The sequence below is a fragment of the Nannobrachium achirus genome (assembly GCF_963921795.1).
Source record: "Nannobrachium achirus genome assembly, chromosome: 23".
Lineage (NCBI taxonomy): Eukaryota > Metazoa > Chordata > Actinopteri > Myctophiformes > Myctophidae > Nannobrachium > Nannobrachium achirus.
Genome location: NC_137830.1, coordinates 38,510,080 through 38,524,733, shown reverse-complemented (window position 1 = coordinate 38,524,733; position 14,654 = coordinate 38,510,080). Strand labels below are relative to the sequence as shown.

Sequence of the window (14,654 nt, the reverse complement as noted above, 5' to 3'; positions counted from 1 at the left end):
TCTATTGATTACTCATGCCATGGAGAGTTTACCTGACTTTCGCCAGATGGTGGCAGCATTGCTTATGCATTGCTTTACCATCTGGGTTCACTTGCGTAGGAGGGGTTCCCTTCGGAATGTCCCTGGCCGGACCAATCAGCGGCAGCTATGGGCGGGCTCTGAGCGGCTCTGAGCCAATAGAGTCTGATTGCAGACCACGTGGAAACCCAGGAGGCGGATTCTGGGTGCAACGTCATGCAGACAGGCCAATATGAGTCGTTGGAGTTGGCACGGCCATATCCAATCACCTGCTTTAGAATTTTAAAAAATGGCCTGCCCCTTACATCGGTTGTGCTGGACCGAGTCCAGATGGTAGAAGCAGAGCGTTATGCAGGCATACGCAATGCTGCAAACCATCTGGCGAAAGTCAGGTTAATGGAGAGTAGAGTTCAATAATATTTTTTGGTTTTTGTCACATTCCTAAGACAAAAATTTGATTCGAGTAAATTTACCCCCATTGATTCCGGGTGGGGACCCGTTTCGAAACGGGTCACCATCCGTAACAAATGGGGGTACATTTATTGCTATCACATTTTTGTCTTAGGAATGCGACAAAAAACTACATGGCGTGACAAAAACTCTACAAAAAACTCCATGGCGTGACAAAAACTTGACAAAAAACTCCATGGCGTGTGAAAAAAAGTAATTCCCTTTGAAGCACACTAGCTGTAGCCAGTGGTGGAGAAAGTACTGATTTATTTTTTTATTTAAGTAAAAGTATCACTACTTCAATGTAGAAATATTCTGTTACAACAAGAAGTCCAGAATTCAAAATTTACTTGAGTAAAAGTACAAAGGTATTGGTATCAAAATAATACTTAAAGTACAAAAATAAAAGTACTCAATTTGTGCAGAAATGTCCCACTTCACACGTTCAAAATGTATAAAAAGAATATTTTGAAGATAGCCGATCTACAAGCTCACAATGCGTCACATCACAACGCATTGTGAGCTTGTAGATCTGCTATTTTCAAATGGCTGAAAAAAATATATAGGGTTGAAGTGGTTAGTGTGTAAATAATAAATACAATCTAAAATGAAACTAGTAACTAAAGTTTTTTAAATAGTAGTGGAGTAAAAGTACAATATTTTCCTCTGAGATGTAGTGGATTAGGCTGCACCCACACCAAAGTACCTATGAGAGTGGATTCCCCATTCCAATGCATTTCAATGAGAATGGAGCTTTTCTTTTTCTTTTTTTTTTTTTTTTTACTTTTGTGTGGGTGCAGCCTTAGAAGTAAAATTATTGAACATTGGAAATACTCAAGTAAACCTATACAACAGTGTTTCAAATAACAAACCAAATAACATTAAAGCAAAGGGGGGAAAAAGGACAGAGACAGTGCCTCAGTTTCATCATTTATTTTTAGAAACTTACAACTTGTTTTGCTTTGATGCAATAATAAAGATAAATGGCAAATATATAAACGTCAGTGCAATGAATGGAGGAGTTGACCTTCACAGAGTAAAACACATTTGGTGCTAAACCCATAATTAAAAAAGAAATACAAAAAAGGAGATTTGTACAAAAAAGAAAAAATGTTGGTAAAAAATCAAAATGTAAACATAAAAAAAAAGAGAAAAATATGTGTATTTTTTGGCAACAATGCAACTGTCTTAGTGTGAAACCTGGGCTTGTTTTGATGAACACAGTCTTTGTATCCTGGCTGGGATTGATGACAAGCAGACAGAGTTCCTGGGCAACTGCTCTCAGTCTCTCTCTGTGCTTGTTTCTTATGTAAGTCAGGCTTGAAAAGCTGAGCTCACAAAGGCAGTGATGTTGCTAGGTTTTCAATGTAATGGGTCCCGGGACCCACAGCCACAGGTGGTTATTCAAATGGGTCCCAGAAAGGTTTTATGAGTCCTCAATACAATGTTTTCGAGCGCTGTGAGCTTGTAGATGGGCTATTTTCAAAATCTTTGCCTATTTCTTATATTTATTTTACAATTTGGCTAATGTTTGAACTTAGAACTAGGATTTCTAAATACACTAGGCTACAGACACCCATTTAATTATATTTATATCACTGGGACCCCAATTTATATTAAATGTTAAAATACTAGAGTACAAATGGAACAGGTCCATTTGGTTCCATTTGTTCACCGAGTTACAGACCCATAAAGTTCTATTTGGTTCCTAACTATCATTTATCTGGGGACCCCCTGGAACTCCCTCAAGGACCCAGGACCCCACTTTGAGAACCACTAGTGAAAATAGTTTTTAGCTGTTCCAGGTTTAACTGATAATAAATCTTTACAGTGTTTATCTTACACAATACATTAAAAAACGAATTAAACTATCTAAACTAATATAGTAACTTAAGTAGAAGAAGTAAATTATTTTAACATGGACTCCAATGGAGGCGCATCCCCGATTCCCCGGGACCCCAGGACCATGACATGAATGAGTCCCTGGGCGACTTGAATGAGTTTTTGATGCGGGATGCGCACGTAATGACATCACTGCAAAGGTAGGTTGTAGAAAAAGGCAGCAACACCGCTATTGCAATGTGCTGTCTGAGAGCTGTATTTTTGCTAATTCTGCTGCAGCATCTGGTCCCAAGTTCCAACATTGTGTTCACCACGAGTTTTAATAATGGCACTATCAATGTTTCTGCCAGTGTGTGTGGCAATTTTAACTTTGCCAAGAGCTCTGCATTTTGATAGCTTGCTTCCTGAGCTTTGTCAGAAACCTTGGTGGTACTGCGTAACAAAAAATCCGCCTGTCTCTTACGATTGTCCTCCTTCTGAGCTTTTAAACTCACAAAAAAGTTCTTGTCTCGTGTAGCGGCTTCTTCGTGGGTCTCCATGTGACGTTTCATCTTAGTGGGAACCATGGCACTGTTTGCAAGAGTGAGATTACAAATAACGCACTGTGGAATCTGAAGCAGAGGCGCAGCTGGATCGACCGTACACGCAAAGCCATATGACATGTAGTCGTCGTGGTAAAGTCGGACAAAGGGTTTCTTTTTAGTCTTCTTTGTGGTCGTCGCGGTTGTTGTTCCCGGCAGTACAGCGATATGGCTGGCTGCCGTGGTGCTGCTGATGGTGCTGTCCTGTGCAGGCGGCTCATCCTCGGTAGGTACACTGGTGATGCTTGCAGGTCCAGGCGGTGGCAATGTTTTGCAGGCGGTGGCGAAACTCACTGCTATACAAATACCTGAAAAATCGTACAGTACTTGAGTACATGTACTTAGTTACTTTACACCACTGGCTGTAGCTGCCAGATGTCTTTTGAAGGTCTTTAAAGGTTGGGTACAATATGAAAATGTACAGAAGTGTTTAATGTCTTTGTAGCTTTCATATTGAAAGATGGCGTACACACAACATGTGTCTCATAGAGACCCCTGTACCGGGTCAAACTTTGTGCACCTTCCCATATACATTCCAATCAATTGAAATTGAATGCACATACACATGCCAATAGGCTCTGTGTATAACTGAGGTTTCCAGAAGGTGACGTACAGTATATACTGTATATACTGTATATACATGGTTCCGGTTCAGTTTCTCATAGCTTCGTTTGAATCACTCAGCAGATTTGAACCGGAAAACAGATGAAGGTATGGGAAACTAAAAGCAGTGGTCTTCCGAACACAGGTCTCAGGTAGAATATTGTGGCCTCCTGGTGGCGCTATAATAGGCCAATGTGTCTTCTGGCCTTTCACGGTTTATTCAAAACGGACCAATCCTGCAAACCTTGGGAACAATGTTAGCCAATTAGGATGGAATATAGAAATACTTTGTACCGATTTGCATGATTTTTGGATAAAATCTGAAGGAGTAATATAAAAGAATACATATTTCGGCCTCCTGGTGGCGCTATAAAATGTGAGATGAAAAATGCAGGGCAAAGGATGGAAGGACCGACAGACGGACGGACGGACGGACGGACGTACGTACGGACGTACGTACGGACGGACGGACGGACGGACGGACGGACGGACGGACGGACGGACGGACGGACGGACGGATGAATGGATATATGCACAACATAGTCTCCCTTACGGGTCCATTTGGTTTCATTTGTATACTGTCAGAGTTAAAGGGAGACATTGACATGTTAAAGTTGTTAAACCATTGATTTAGACCAAAATGCAGGTTCAAATGTAATTCTGCAATGAATCTCTATATTAACAATTCACCAGGATTTTCTATAAGGCTCCCTCATTGTATCTGAAAAGGCATAACATGGAGACATTGTATCGTCTCAACGATATTTATCACCAAATCTCCCACCCCTACCTCGACTGCCGAGCGGCAGCAACCGAGCCATGTCCTTGCCAGTGCTGTGCTAGAGATACAGAGAAATAGTGGGCACAATGAGAAAGATCTGCAATGCATTGTGCACTCTGACGTGTGAAGCATTAAAAGCACCACTCAGCTTACCACTTCACATCCGGTGCATGTGCATCAACAGTGGTGTAAAGTAACTAAGTACATCATTAAGGCTGTGGTTAGGCCTTTAGAAGGGCCATTCAAGCCGCAAACGGAGCCTGCAGCACCACCATTGCCTAGGTGGAGCCTGCAGTACCATTGCGGCTCAAGAATCCACAACTCCTGAGTGAAATGTCTGGGGCTGTTGTCTGGTGCAACGCACAGGTCCTGGACCTGGTGAGAGCAGGAGTGGACCTGGTGAGACTAGGAGGGGCCCGGACAGGAGTCAATCCATGGAGCCTAGTCCTTCCATGCGCCAGATTTCCTCTCCCAGTCTCGGCAGTTGGTGGAGTGAATGGTTCTGTCTTTCCCTAATGGGACTGATCGTGGGTAGCTACTAGAGTTCTCAAATTGTGCCCGAACCCGACCATACCCGAACCCGACCGACATTTAGGGTAGGGTAGGGCCTAAAATGTATGCTAATTAGTAGGGCCGGGTAGGGCCTCGGGCTCAATGAAAAAAGAAAATATATGTTTGTATTATTTTATTACTATTACTCTGTTATAGACCCGACCATACCCAACCCGACCCGAAGGTTTTCGGGCCGGGTAGGGCCTAAAATGTATGCTAACTAGTAGGGCCGGGTAGGGCCTCGGGCCTGCCCAGTTAGGGCCCAGTTAGGGCCGGGCCTTAATTTTCAGGCCCGTTGAGAACTCTAGTAGCTACTGGGATGTAAGTCGGGACTTGATCAACCCCGGCTGGGTCACCCAAGTGAGGGGTATGATGTTGCGAGACCCAAAACCCTGATGAGCTTGGGCTACATCACTGAGGAAATGTCCCAGGTGCATACAATTTTGAGGTATTTGTACTTTACTTGAGTATTTCCAATTTCCAATACTTCTGCTTCTACTCCACTACATCTCGGATCCAAATATTGTACTTTTACTTCATTCGTTTTTATTACAAAACATACACTAACCACTTCAACCTTATATACATTTTGGCCATTTGAAAATAGCCGATCTATAAGCTCACAATGCGTCGCTCTGCAACACATTGTGAGCTTGTAGAACTGCTATTTTCAAAATATTTTTTACACATTTTGAACTTGTGAAATGGGACATTCTGCACAATGAGTACTTTTACTTTTGGTATATTAAGTACATTTTGATGCCAATACTTTTGTAATTTTACTCAAGTACATTTTGAATTCTGGACTCCCACACCAAAGTACCTATGAGAGTGGATTCCCCATTCCGCCAATGCATTTCAATGAGAATGGAGCGTTTTTTTTTTTTTTTTGCAGAAATCCTCTGCTGGCATGAAACCGCTCCATTCTCATTGAAATGCATTGGCGGAATGGGGAATCCACTCTCATAGGTAATTTGGTGTGGGTGCAGCCTTACTTGTAACAGAGTATTTCTACATTGCAGTAGTTGTAATGTTTGAGTACTTTTTCCCCACCACTATGAATCACATCCAAACAGTGCTGTCTACAGTAGCTGCAGCCTTGGTCTCAGGGTTTGGTGGGCCAGGGTCTCAGTCTTGTAGTTGGAATATATTACACCAACATTTCATTGCTTGTATACCTGTATGAGTGAGTGAGTGAAAAATAAACCCCTTTTTACTTTTCATTCTTTCATTCCAGACTGGGCATCTGGCATACCGTGCATATGCCCAGTGGGCCGACTATACAAGTGGGCCTGTGGGCAAAAATGTAATAAATGTTTGTTTGTTTGTTTTTAGTTTTTTAACCCCAAAAAATGAAAAGCCCCTTTTCGACAGCAGCTTTAGCACCACACTACTAGCCTGATTTCAGACTAAGCTTTCTGAAGAGAAGCACACCGAACTTCTGAACACACCGAACTGCCTCTTCCATTTGATGAAACAGCTTACAGAGCAGCTCTGTAAGTGGTGGTGCTTATGACAATTTAACCCATTAAGACCTGAGGTAGATTCTAAAAATGTCTTCTAAATCTGAAAAACGGATGTTGCTATACTGTATCAGTTGTGGTCAAACCTGGGAGCCCCAGATGTAAAGATTTTAGTTTGAAATAATTATACATATTCAAATATGCAAAAATAAATCATTTTTTCCTAAAATAGCAGACCGATCCTGCAAACTTTGGAAGCCATTCTTGGCCAATCAGGATGGAATATGGAAAATCGGACAGATCCGTGTCAATCACATGACTGTAGAGATACTACTCAGATACTACTCAGTGTCTACCGATTTTGTCAAAAAATGAGTTTGACTGAACAGAAATCTGCCTTGTGGTGGCGCAAGAACAGGCCTGTGTGAAAAATGTGGGGCAGAGGTTCTGAATTGCCATCCAGGGAGTGTGTGTGCACAGTTTGGCAGCGACCGGGCCAACGGCGCCGGAGATTAGATTGTAACAGACGGACGGAAGGACGGACACACGCACGCACGGACGTACGCCTTCGGCCTGGCGGAGACAATAAAGTAAAGCACGGCCACACATGGTTCAGGCACGCTATTTCCAGTCAGTGCAAGTTTTGGCCATTCTCGCCCGCACATCAGTGGGATCCCGCTCTCGATGCAGGGCAATACCCTGGGGGCCCCTGACACAGTAAGCTGAGTAGTAGAATGGGGACCCTGGTGTGACTGTTCTCGGCAGACACCTGATCAGTGTTCGTGCCAAGTTTAGAGCAGATTGGTGATGTCCAGTGGTTACATTTGTGACATCTACCGTCGGTCCACTGTTGGGCCACCCAGGGGCGGATTTAACAAACAGGGGGCCCCAAGCAAAGTAGAATTTTGAAGTCCACCGACCGAGACAAAAAATCTACTTGACACATGCATGCGTTGCTTGACGTGCTGCTATAGCTACTGCATTCTTCATGTGTCGCGTGTGTGTGGGAGAGAGAGATAGAGAAATGGCGACGGAGCGCTGGACAGATATCTCATGTTGTGTTTAACGTTGTGTTTACAGGCAGACTGAAACGTAATTTGTACGGGGCAGCCTAGGGGGCCTCGTCTGCCTTGGGGCTCTACGCAACTGCATGGTCGCAACTGCATGGTCTGAGTGGTGCAAATAACCGCCTCTGGGGCAATTGTAATATACAGTAGGATGTTTTTATTCTGTTTTGTATTTGCATTTTACATTTTCAATCCAAAGTCATGTTCATGTTCTTTTGTTGGCCGCACATAATTGCCTACACCTTGTTGACTTAATAACATACACAGGATCGATTATGCGTCACACTTATTCAGAGACGTCCATAGACGTGTGTGTCATTTATGTGTGTGCCTCGGCAAAAATAGATTGTCTATTTTTTGGCAAAAACATCTGAAAAAAGACTGTATCAAGTACGTATATTATAAGTACCTTTTACCAATTATAGAGGGTTTAAGTGGTACCGAATATGCAGCTCGGCAAATAAAAGGTGAATTAATCCCAGTGCATAACGGAGGACAATATCACGATAAATTAAATCTCCACGATACGATTATCGTGAGTGTTTTTTATCACGATAAACGATAATATCGCATATCGTCCCATCCCTAATACATAACCTTTTGAAAAACCAAACCAAGTCTCTGTGCCTCCTCTACAGGTGTGAGTTTGTCTCTACATGGGTCTGAGCTCCAGTGGCATAGCACCCACCGACACAGAGTTCCACTGAAGCCCTCGGCCTCCGGCTTCCAGGCGGCAGACAGAGCTGTCAACCTCCCTCCCCGCGGGACGCCAGACATCATGGTGGAGTCCTCCGAGGGACCTCCAAACTCCACCAGCACTCAGGATAACACTCCTCCCCTCGGTGAGACCCATTACCTGGGCTCAAACATGTTCAATGTGTTTGCCAATATGTTCTCAATATGATACTTGAAAGAGAATTTGTCATCAACCCATATGGCAAAATATTTGTATTGTTGGACTCTTTCAATAGTTCTACCAGATAATAAAGTGTTAATTTGGACATTTAGAAATCAATCAACTTTGCCCTGATCAAAACAATGCACCTTGTTTCAAGTTTGTGTTTAAAAAGTGCTTCTTGTAAAACCTTAAAGAGGTGGTGCCATAGTTTTGAGAGTGAAATGTGCCAATGTCAACCAGAAACATCGGTATGTGTCTATAAAGTTAACATTATTCTAATAGGCCACCTGGTGGGGTAATAATGTGCAGATTTGTCTTCCCCGTGTATTTGTGTTTACTTCATCAAAGCTGAAAGCCTCTTAGTCAAAAGGCCAAGTCGAAAAACACAGATTAAATTACATCATATAATCATCCCCTCCCCTTTTACCATTCATCCAACACTGTGGGTGTGGCTAACCTCAGCTGTGTCACCACCCACCTGACAACCAGGCCTACCTAAAGAACTGGTGGGTGTGGCCACATAAAAACACAAATTTAACTCTTTCTATACACTTTTTTTGAAGAAATCGTCCTCCTAGTATAATAATAATACCAGGGGAGAAAAAAATCATGGCACTGCATCTTTAAAAGCAAGTTGTAAATGATCAAAAGCCAGTTCCTACAATATAAAATAATGTCACGAGTATATAAATGTACAGTAATTAATTAAATCTTTAACAATGTCATTCATATAAATAATTAAAAGGACCGAACCTAAAACGGAACCTTGCGGAAGTCCCTTTTTTACAGGTAAAAGTGCAGAATAGTACACATTCAGAGAGGTAGCTGTAAAACCCATTTAAGACTACTAGAGTCACGACTCACAACCAATATTTAGCAATCTGTGTAAGAGCTGGGAACGATCTAGTCTCAAAGGCTTTTGATCAATCGATCAACAAAGCTGCACAATGCATCTTCTTGTCCACTGCCGACAATGTCATTTAAAACCAAGGATGCTACAGAAGTAGTACTGTGATTAGCCCTAATCCCATATTGATGGGGGTTTAACACTGAAAGCCTGGATAAATACGTTTTGAGTTGATCACATACTAGCGAGGCGAGGCAGCGCCCTCTCATTTGGGCAAATAAACATGACTTATAGCGCATAAAAGCAGGTTCAACCACGTCTAATGATTACATTCAGCGCACATTTCTTAATAGCAGTTATGCATGATGGGTGGTGCTAGGCCATTTTAACGCTTAGGGCGAGTTTTAAAATTGGGCCCTAAGGATCCAAAGAAGAGACCAGAAGCTTTGGAGATGTTTTTTCCCCCCAAAGTACTGTCCTAGTGATATTAGTGATTTTGGAAATTGTGCCTCCATAACACCCAGAGAGACCAAATTAGAATTGAGTACTCAACAAAACAGTGTCATTCTGTAATAATAAAGAAGAAGAATAATGAACTACTTCTCTCTTTGATGCTGCCCACTGTAGCTGTGAAGGATGTCAAGGTGCTCATGGAAAATGGAAGATCTGATGGAATGAGCAGCCCTGACCAGGACGATGACACCTTGCTGCACCTGGGGACCAACAGTAGCATCCTGGATGACAACACCCGAACCGACTCAGCACTTCCTGAGGTGAGTGACAACTAGGGCATTCACCAAATATTTGAATATTCGAATATCAAAGTCACTATTCAACGTTGTTCACCGAAGTCGAATATTCACTTTATTTTTTTCCTCTCTTTAAGAAATATATAATTTATAAAGCTTGGCTAGATAGGAAGTCATAAGAATGAGTTATCAACGGTTCTCAAACCTTTTTAGGCCTTGACCCCCAAAATAAACATATTTTAACTGGGGACCCCCACCCTGACAAGCACTTGGAATTGTAGGTACAGTATTATATTTAATGTGACTCGGTTCCACAGAAATAGCCGATCTACATGCTCACAACGCCTCGCGTTCACAATGTTCGCCTCTTGCTTACTTAATATTTGACAGTTTGGCCAGTCCTGTCGAATATTCGACTATTTGAATACTTTGAGGTCGAATAATTCGAATACTAAAAATCACTATTCGTGAATGCCCTAGTGACAACTAGCCTCGCGTTGCCAGGCACGAATCAGCCGGTGCAAAATAAAGTTGCCCTGTGCGCAGCGTGATAGAGTCTGGCAACGCGAGGCTAAGTCACGCCAGGCGTTTACTGGACGGCAACACCCCAGAAAAGCGTCAAAATCCAAACGTTTGGGAAAGGATGACTCAGCTGGTAGGACTCCAAACAAGGCAATGATTGCGGAGGGACAGTGGGAACGGAGGTGATTTTAGATAAAGGGCTCTATTTTTGTCCATGCCTTACCCCTTATCCTTAAACCTCTTTGACCTTTTTTGCTGTTCTGAAAAACATCTTTAAATGTTTCAAATAGCTGATACAGTATACAAGCTCACAACGTGTCGATGTCGATCGGCTATTGGAAGTATTTAAAAAATGTTTTTCAAAATAGTAAAAAAGGTCAAAGAAGTTTAGGGATAAGGGGTAAGGCATGGACAAAAATATAGTGTCCAACTCGGATTTACTGAATGATAAGGACAGTTCCAGAACAGAGGATGATCAGCAGGAGCCTGGTGACATCGTTCACATACTGTATGTGTCCGAGTCCAAAGGAAAGAAACCCCAGGATAAACCCCAGGACAAAAATCCACTCGTCCTAGACAATTCGCTCAAGACTCACCTCTTCAGACTCCACCTTAATTAGCCCATAGCACTTTCCGTAGCACTCGACTACCCCCAATGACCATACATGAAAGCTAGATAGATGTTTTTTTTTCTTTTTTTTTTTAATATAAAGTTTTCACTGAATAGGTGTTTGGTCTACCTATGTTATTTTTTTTTCTAGATTGATGTATTACCTTGCTTATTGTATTGATGTATTACCTTGCTTATTGTAAGTCGCTCTGGATTAAGATTGTCTGCTAAATGCCTAAATTGTACATTTTAAATTGAAAGACACTCAGACCCTTAACAGCTAGCTTTCCACTGGTTGGGTGAAGCTGAAACTGAATTTCCCACACTGGATTAACACAGTTCTCTCCTTCCTTCCCTTCTCCTTGCCAGCATTTGCTCTAGAGCAGTGGTTCTCAAATTTGTGGTCGGGACCCCAAGTGGGGTTCCCAAATTATTTTGTGGGGTCCCCAGATAATTTGCTTAATGTAATTTATTCTTCTCACTAAACGGTAAACAAACCAACAGACAGTGTAAGTGTATACAGGGTATCTGCACATTTATAAAGTGACAAGGACTTACAAGACCGTTTTAATACCAAACTGACCAAACTGTCAAATATTAAGTTAGCATGAGGCGAACATTTTGAAAATAGCAGAACTACGTGCTCACAACGTCTCGCAGTGTGAGGCATTGTGAGCATTTAGATCGGCTATTTTCACAATATTTATCTGTGGAACACATTAAATGTAATACCTACAATTCCAAGTGTTTGTCAGGGTGGGGGTTCCAAGTTCAAATATGTTTATTTTGGGGGTCATGACCTAAAAAGGGTTGTGAACCCCTGCTCCAGAGGCACATAACCATTTGAAAAAAACGGTTTCACGTGCTGTATGATATGATGATGAGCAGCTTCTGATGTCTAAAATCATTGGAAGTTTGGACAATGTTGTTTTTTTTACAACAAGGATTCATATTTTAGATTGTAATTAGAGAAAAGAAAAGATGAGTGTTAAAATGTTTTCATTTACTGCTTTCTATCGTTTTAGCGGTTTTAGCGTGTGGCTAAATCTGTATTTTTAGACGCAACAAGTCGGTGATTTCTTTATTACTATTTACAGTAACACTACTAGCCCACATAAGTCATATTTGCCCATGAAAGATTGCGGTGCATCTTGGGAATGGGCTTATTGTGTCTAAAAATAAAACTCAGCACAAAAAGAAAGGAAACTTGACTTTGGTCTATTATATCTCCCCTTTAATAATACGAATTTGTATTGTGTTTTATATCATTTTTATTTTTGCTTTCCAATGAGGTACAGCTTGTAAGCATCGGGCATTCGTGGAATGAGCACCACAGCCAAACGTCCAAATGGCCTGGCAGGCCTGCAATACTGTTCTTTTGGTGTTCACCGTTGTTGCTTGGAGCATTGAATGATTGCACTCTCCCACAGTAATAAGGAACAACACATATTGGCCATTTTCACACATTGTTAATGTTAAGCTCAGTGTCAGGGAAGCCGAAAACGAGAATAAATGCTAGCAGAACAGTATTGCAAGCCATTTTGGCAAAATTTTGGTCAGCACTACCCACACTTTTGGCTGTGTACACAAAAAAACACAACACAATACAATTTAGTATTATTAAAGGGGAGATATAATGGACCAAAGTCAAGTTTCCTTTCTTTTAGTGCTGAGTTTACATTATTTAGCCACTTGTCCGCATGTCCCCACCGACTGAAATAAAAATCGTTAACATATCTAAAACGATAAAAAGCAGTAAATGAAAACATTTTAACAATCATCTTTTTTTTGCTCTAATTACAATCTAAAATATGAACGCTTGTTGTAAAAAAAACAAAGTTGTCCTTTAATGCTATTTATATAATTATAAATAGCATTGGCAATAAACTTTTAAACTTAAATGGGAAGACCACCCATTTTCAATATTGAACTATGTCATTAATATAACTTAGAGGAGTTGTGTGGAAATAGAAAAAAAGTTCCCCCTCTTCTGTGTTGCCTAGTATTGTAAAGTACAACGGTGTGATGTCATCAAGTTGTACTTTACAATACAAAACCCAAAAACAATCCTCCAGTTCTAGGCAACACAGAAGGGGGGGAACTTTTTTTCTATTTCCACACAACTCCTCTAAGTTATATTAATGACATAGTTCAATATTGAAAATGGGTGGTCTTCCCCTTTAAACTAAATATAACTGTTTACCATGGGACCTTTTAAAAAAATGCATGTGTTTACCTTTATCCTCATCTGCTCCCTTGGCTCTCAGGCAAGGAGTAAATCCAGTGGCTTGTGCTTCAGCGATGGCAAGTGTCGCATAGATTACATCCTGGTTTACAGGAAGTCCAACAACCAGTCGGAGAAGAGGGAGGTGTTTGAGAGGAACATCCGTGCAGAGGGCTTGCACTTGGAGAAGGAGGCAAGGAAAACACACCTGTTTGTTTCATTATGACTGAGAACCCATGCACCAGACGCCGCTTTCACGAGAAAATGCAAAAACAAATTGTCAGATATGCCTTCCGTTCAGACGACAACTGCATTTTTGCAGGTTGAAAATGCAACAAAGTGAAACCGAATTCTAGAGTGAAAATCTGTAAAACTCTGCCTCGCGTCTCCATCTGAACAACAGAAACGGAGGAAACGAGAATACATGTGATGTCATGGCTCACGAGCAGACTACGTGCAGCCACGTTACCATGGTGGATGCAAACAATTAAATGGAAGCGTCTCTCTGTGCGTCACCACCTAGCGACAAGGCATGCACATTACATCTTTTTCAATGCTGGTGCATTTCCATGTAGACGCACAATAACAAGTGAGAACGCAACAAAAAATTGCTGTTTTCTCTAGAGACCGTTGTCATCTGCACAGGTCCTTAAAGTGCTGGACAAAGTACCCAGCTCCAGCACAAAGTATAGACCTATGCTCAGGGTCAAATATTACAAAAACTACAATTGAACGTTGCACTGTCTGTTAAATTTGCGCTTGAGTTGAAGTACTGGCGTACTTGCTTTAAAAAGATATTATAAGTATTTTTTTCAATATCAATGCATTGCTTAACATTTTGATGCAAAAAAGGTTCAAAAACATATAATAGTGAGAATCTACAAGCTCACAACACGTCACATCGTGAACGATACAAATACTCAAATTAATTAAAGATTTTTTTTACTTATGTACTGTTTTGCTCCATTTGCTCAGATCATTTGTGCACTTACTGTTCAAGTTGAAATTGTTCAAACTGAGATTGAATTCACGTGCCGTCTAAGCCTCAAAGTCAAAACTTTATGTCATCATTATTTATTTAGCCTACTTATCTGTTTATTTATCTAAGTCTTCCAATTAGTTTAAGATTAGCGTCAAGAGTTGAGATTACGGTTGATCATCGTTAACAACTTCCAGCTTTTGCATATTGGTATGAAACAATTGGCTTAAGTTGATTCTGCTCACTTTTGCTCTATTTCCCAACCTATTATTCACATACTGTGTACTGATGACACATCAAGCTTGTAGCTTTATTACCCCTTCTGTCTTGTGGCTCTTGGAGAGGCTGTTGTAAGTCTATGGCAGGTTGTTGTAGGAAATTACAGTAATATAATCAGCTTTGCAGAGCCTTTTGGATAACTGGCAATGCTAAGGCTAATTTAAATGTAAGCATAATATTTCAGGATTT

At 41.2% G+C, this 14,654-nt stretch overlaps 1 protein-coding gene and 1 long non-coding RNA gene across 2 annotated transcripts in view; one reads left to right on the top strand and one right to left on the bottom strand.

Annotated features, from left to right (window-relative positions):
- LOC308308606 (anoctamin-4-like) overlaps positions 1-14,654 on the top strand; it is an 87,426-nt gene that overhangs the window by 14,323 nt on the left and 58,449 nt on the right. Inside the window, exons 2-4 of the mRNA XM_080754035.1 lie at positions 7,996-8,199; positions 9,730-9,875; positions 13,251-13,400. Coding sequence (XP_080610161.1) covers positions 7,996-8,199; positions 9,730-9,875; positions 13,251-13,400 — 500 coding nt within the window. The remainder of the gene's footprint in view (positions 1-7,995; positions 8,200-9,729; positions 9,876-13,250; positions 13,401-14,654) is intronic.
- LOC308308608 lies at positions 2,197-13,347 on the bottom strand. Its single transcript, XR_013963294.1, has 3 exons — positions 13,220-13,347; positions 9,703-9,815; positions 2,197-3,199 (listed from the first exon to the last, which is right to left on the bottom strand). It is a non-coding gene; the product is annotated as an uncharacterized lncRNA (long non-coding RNA).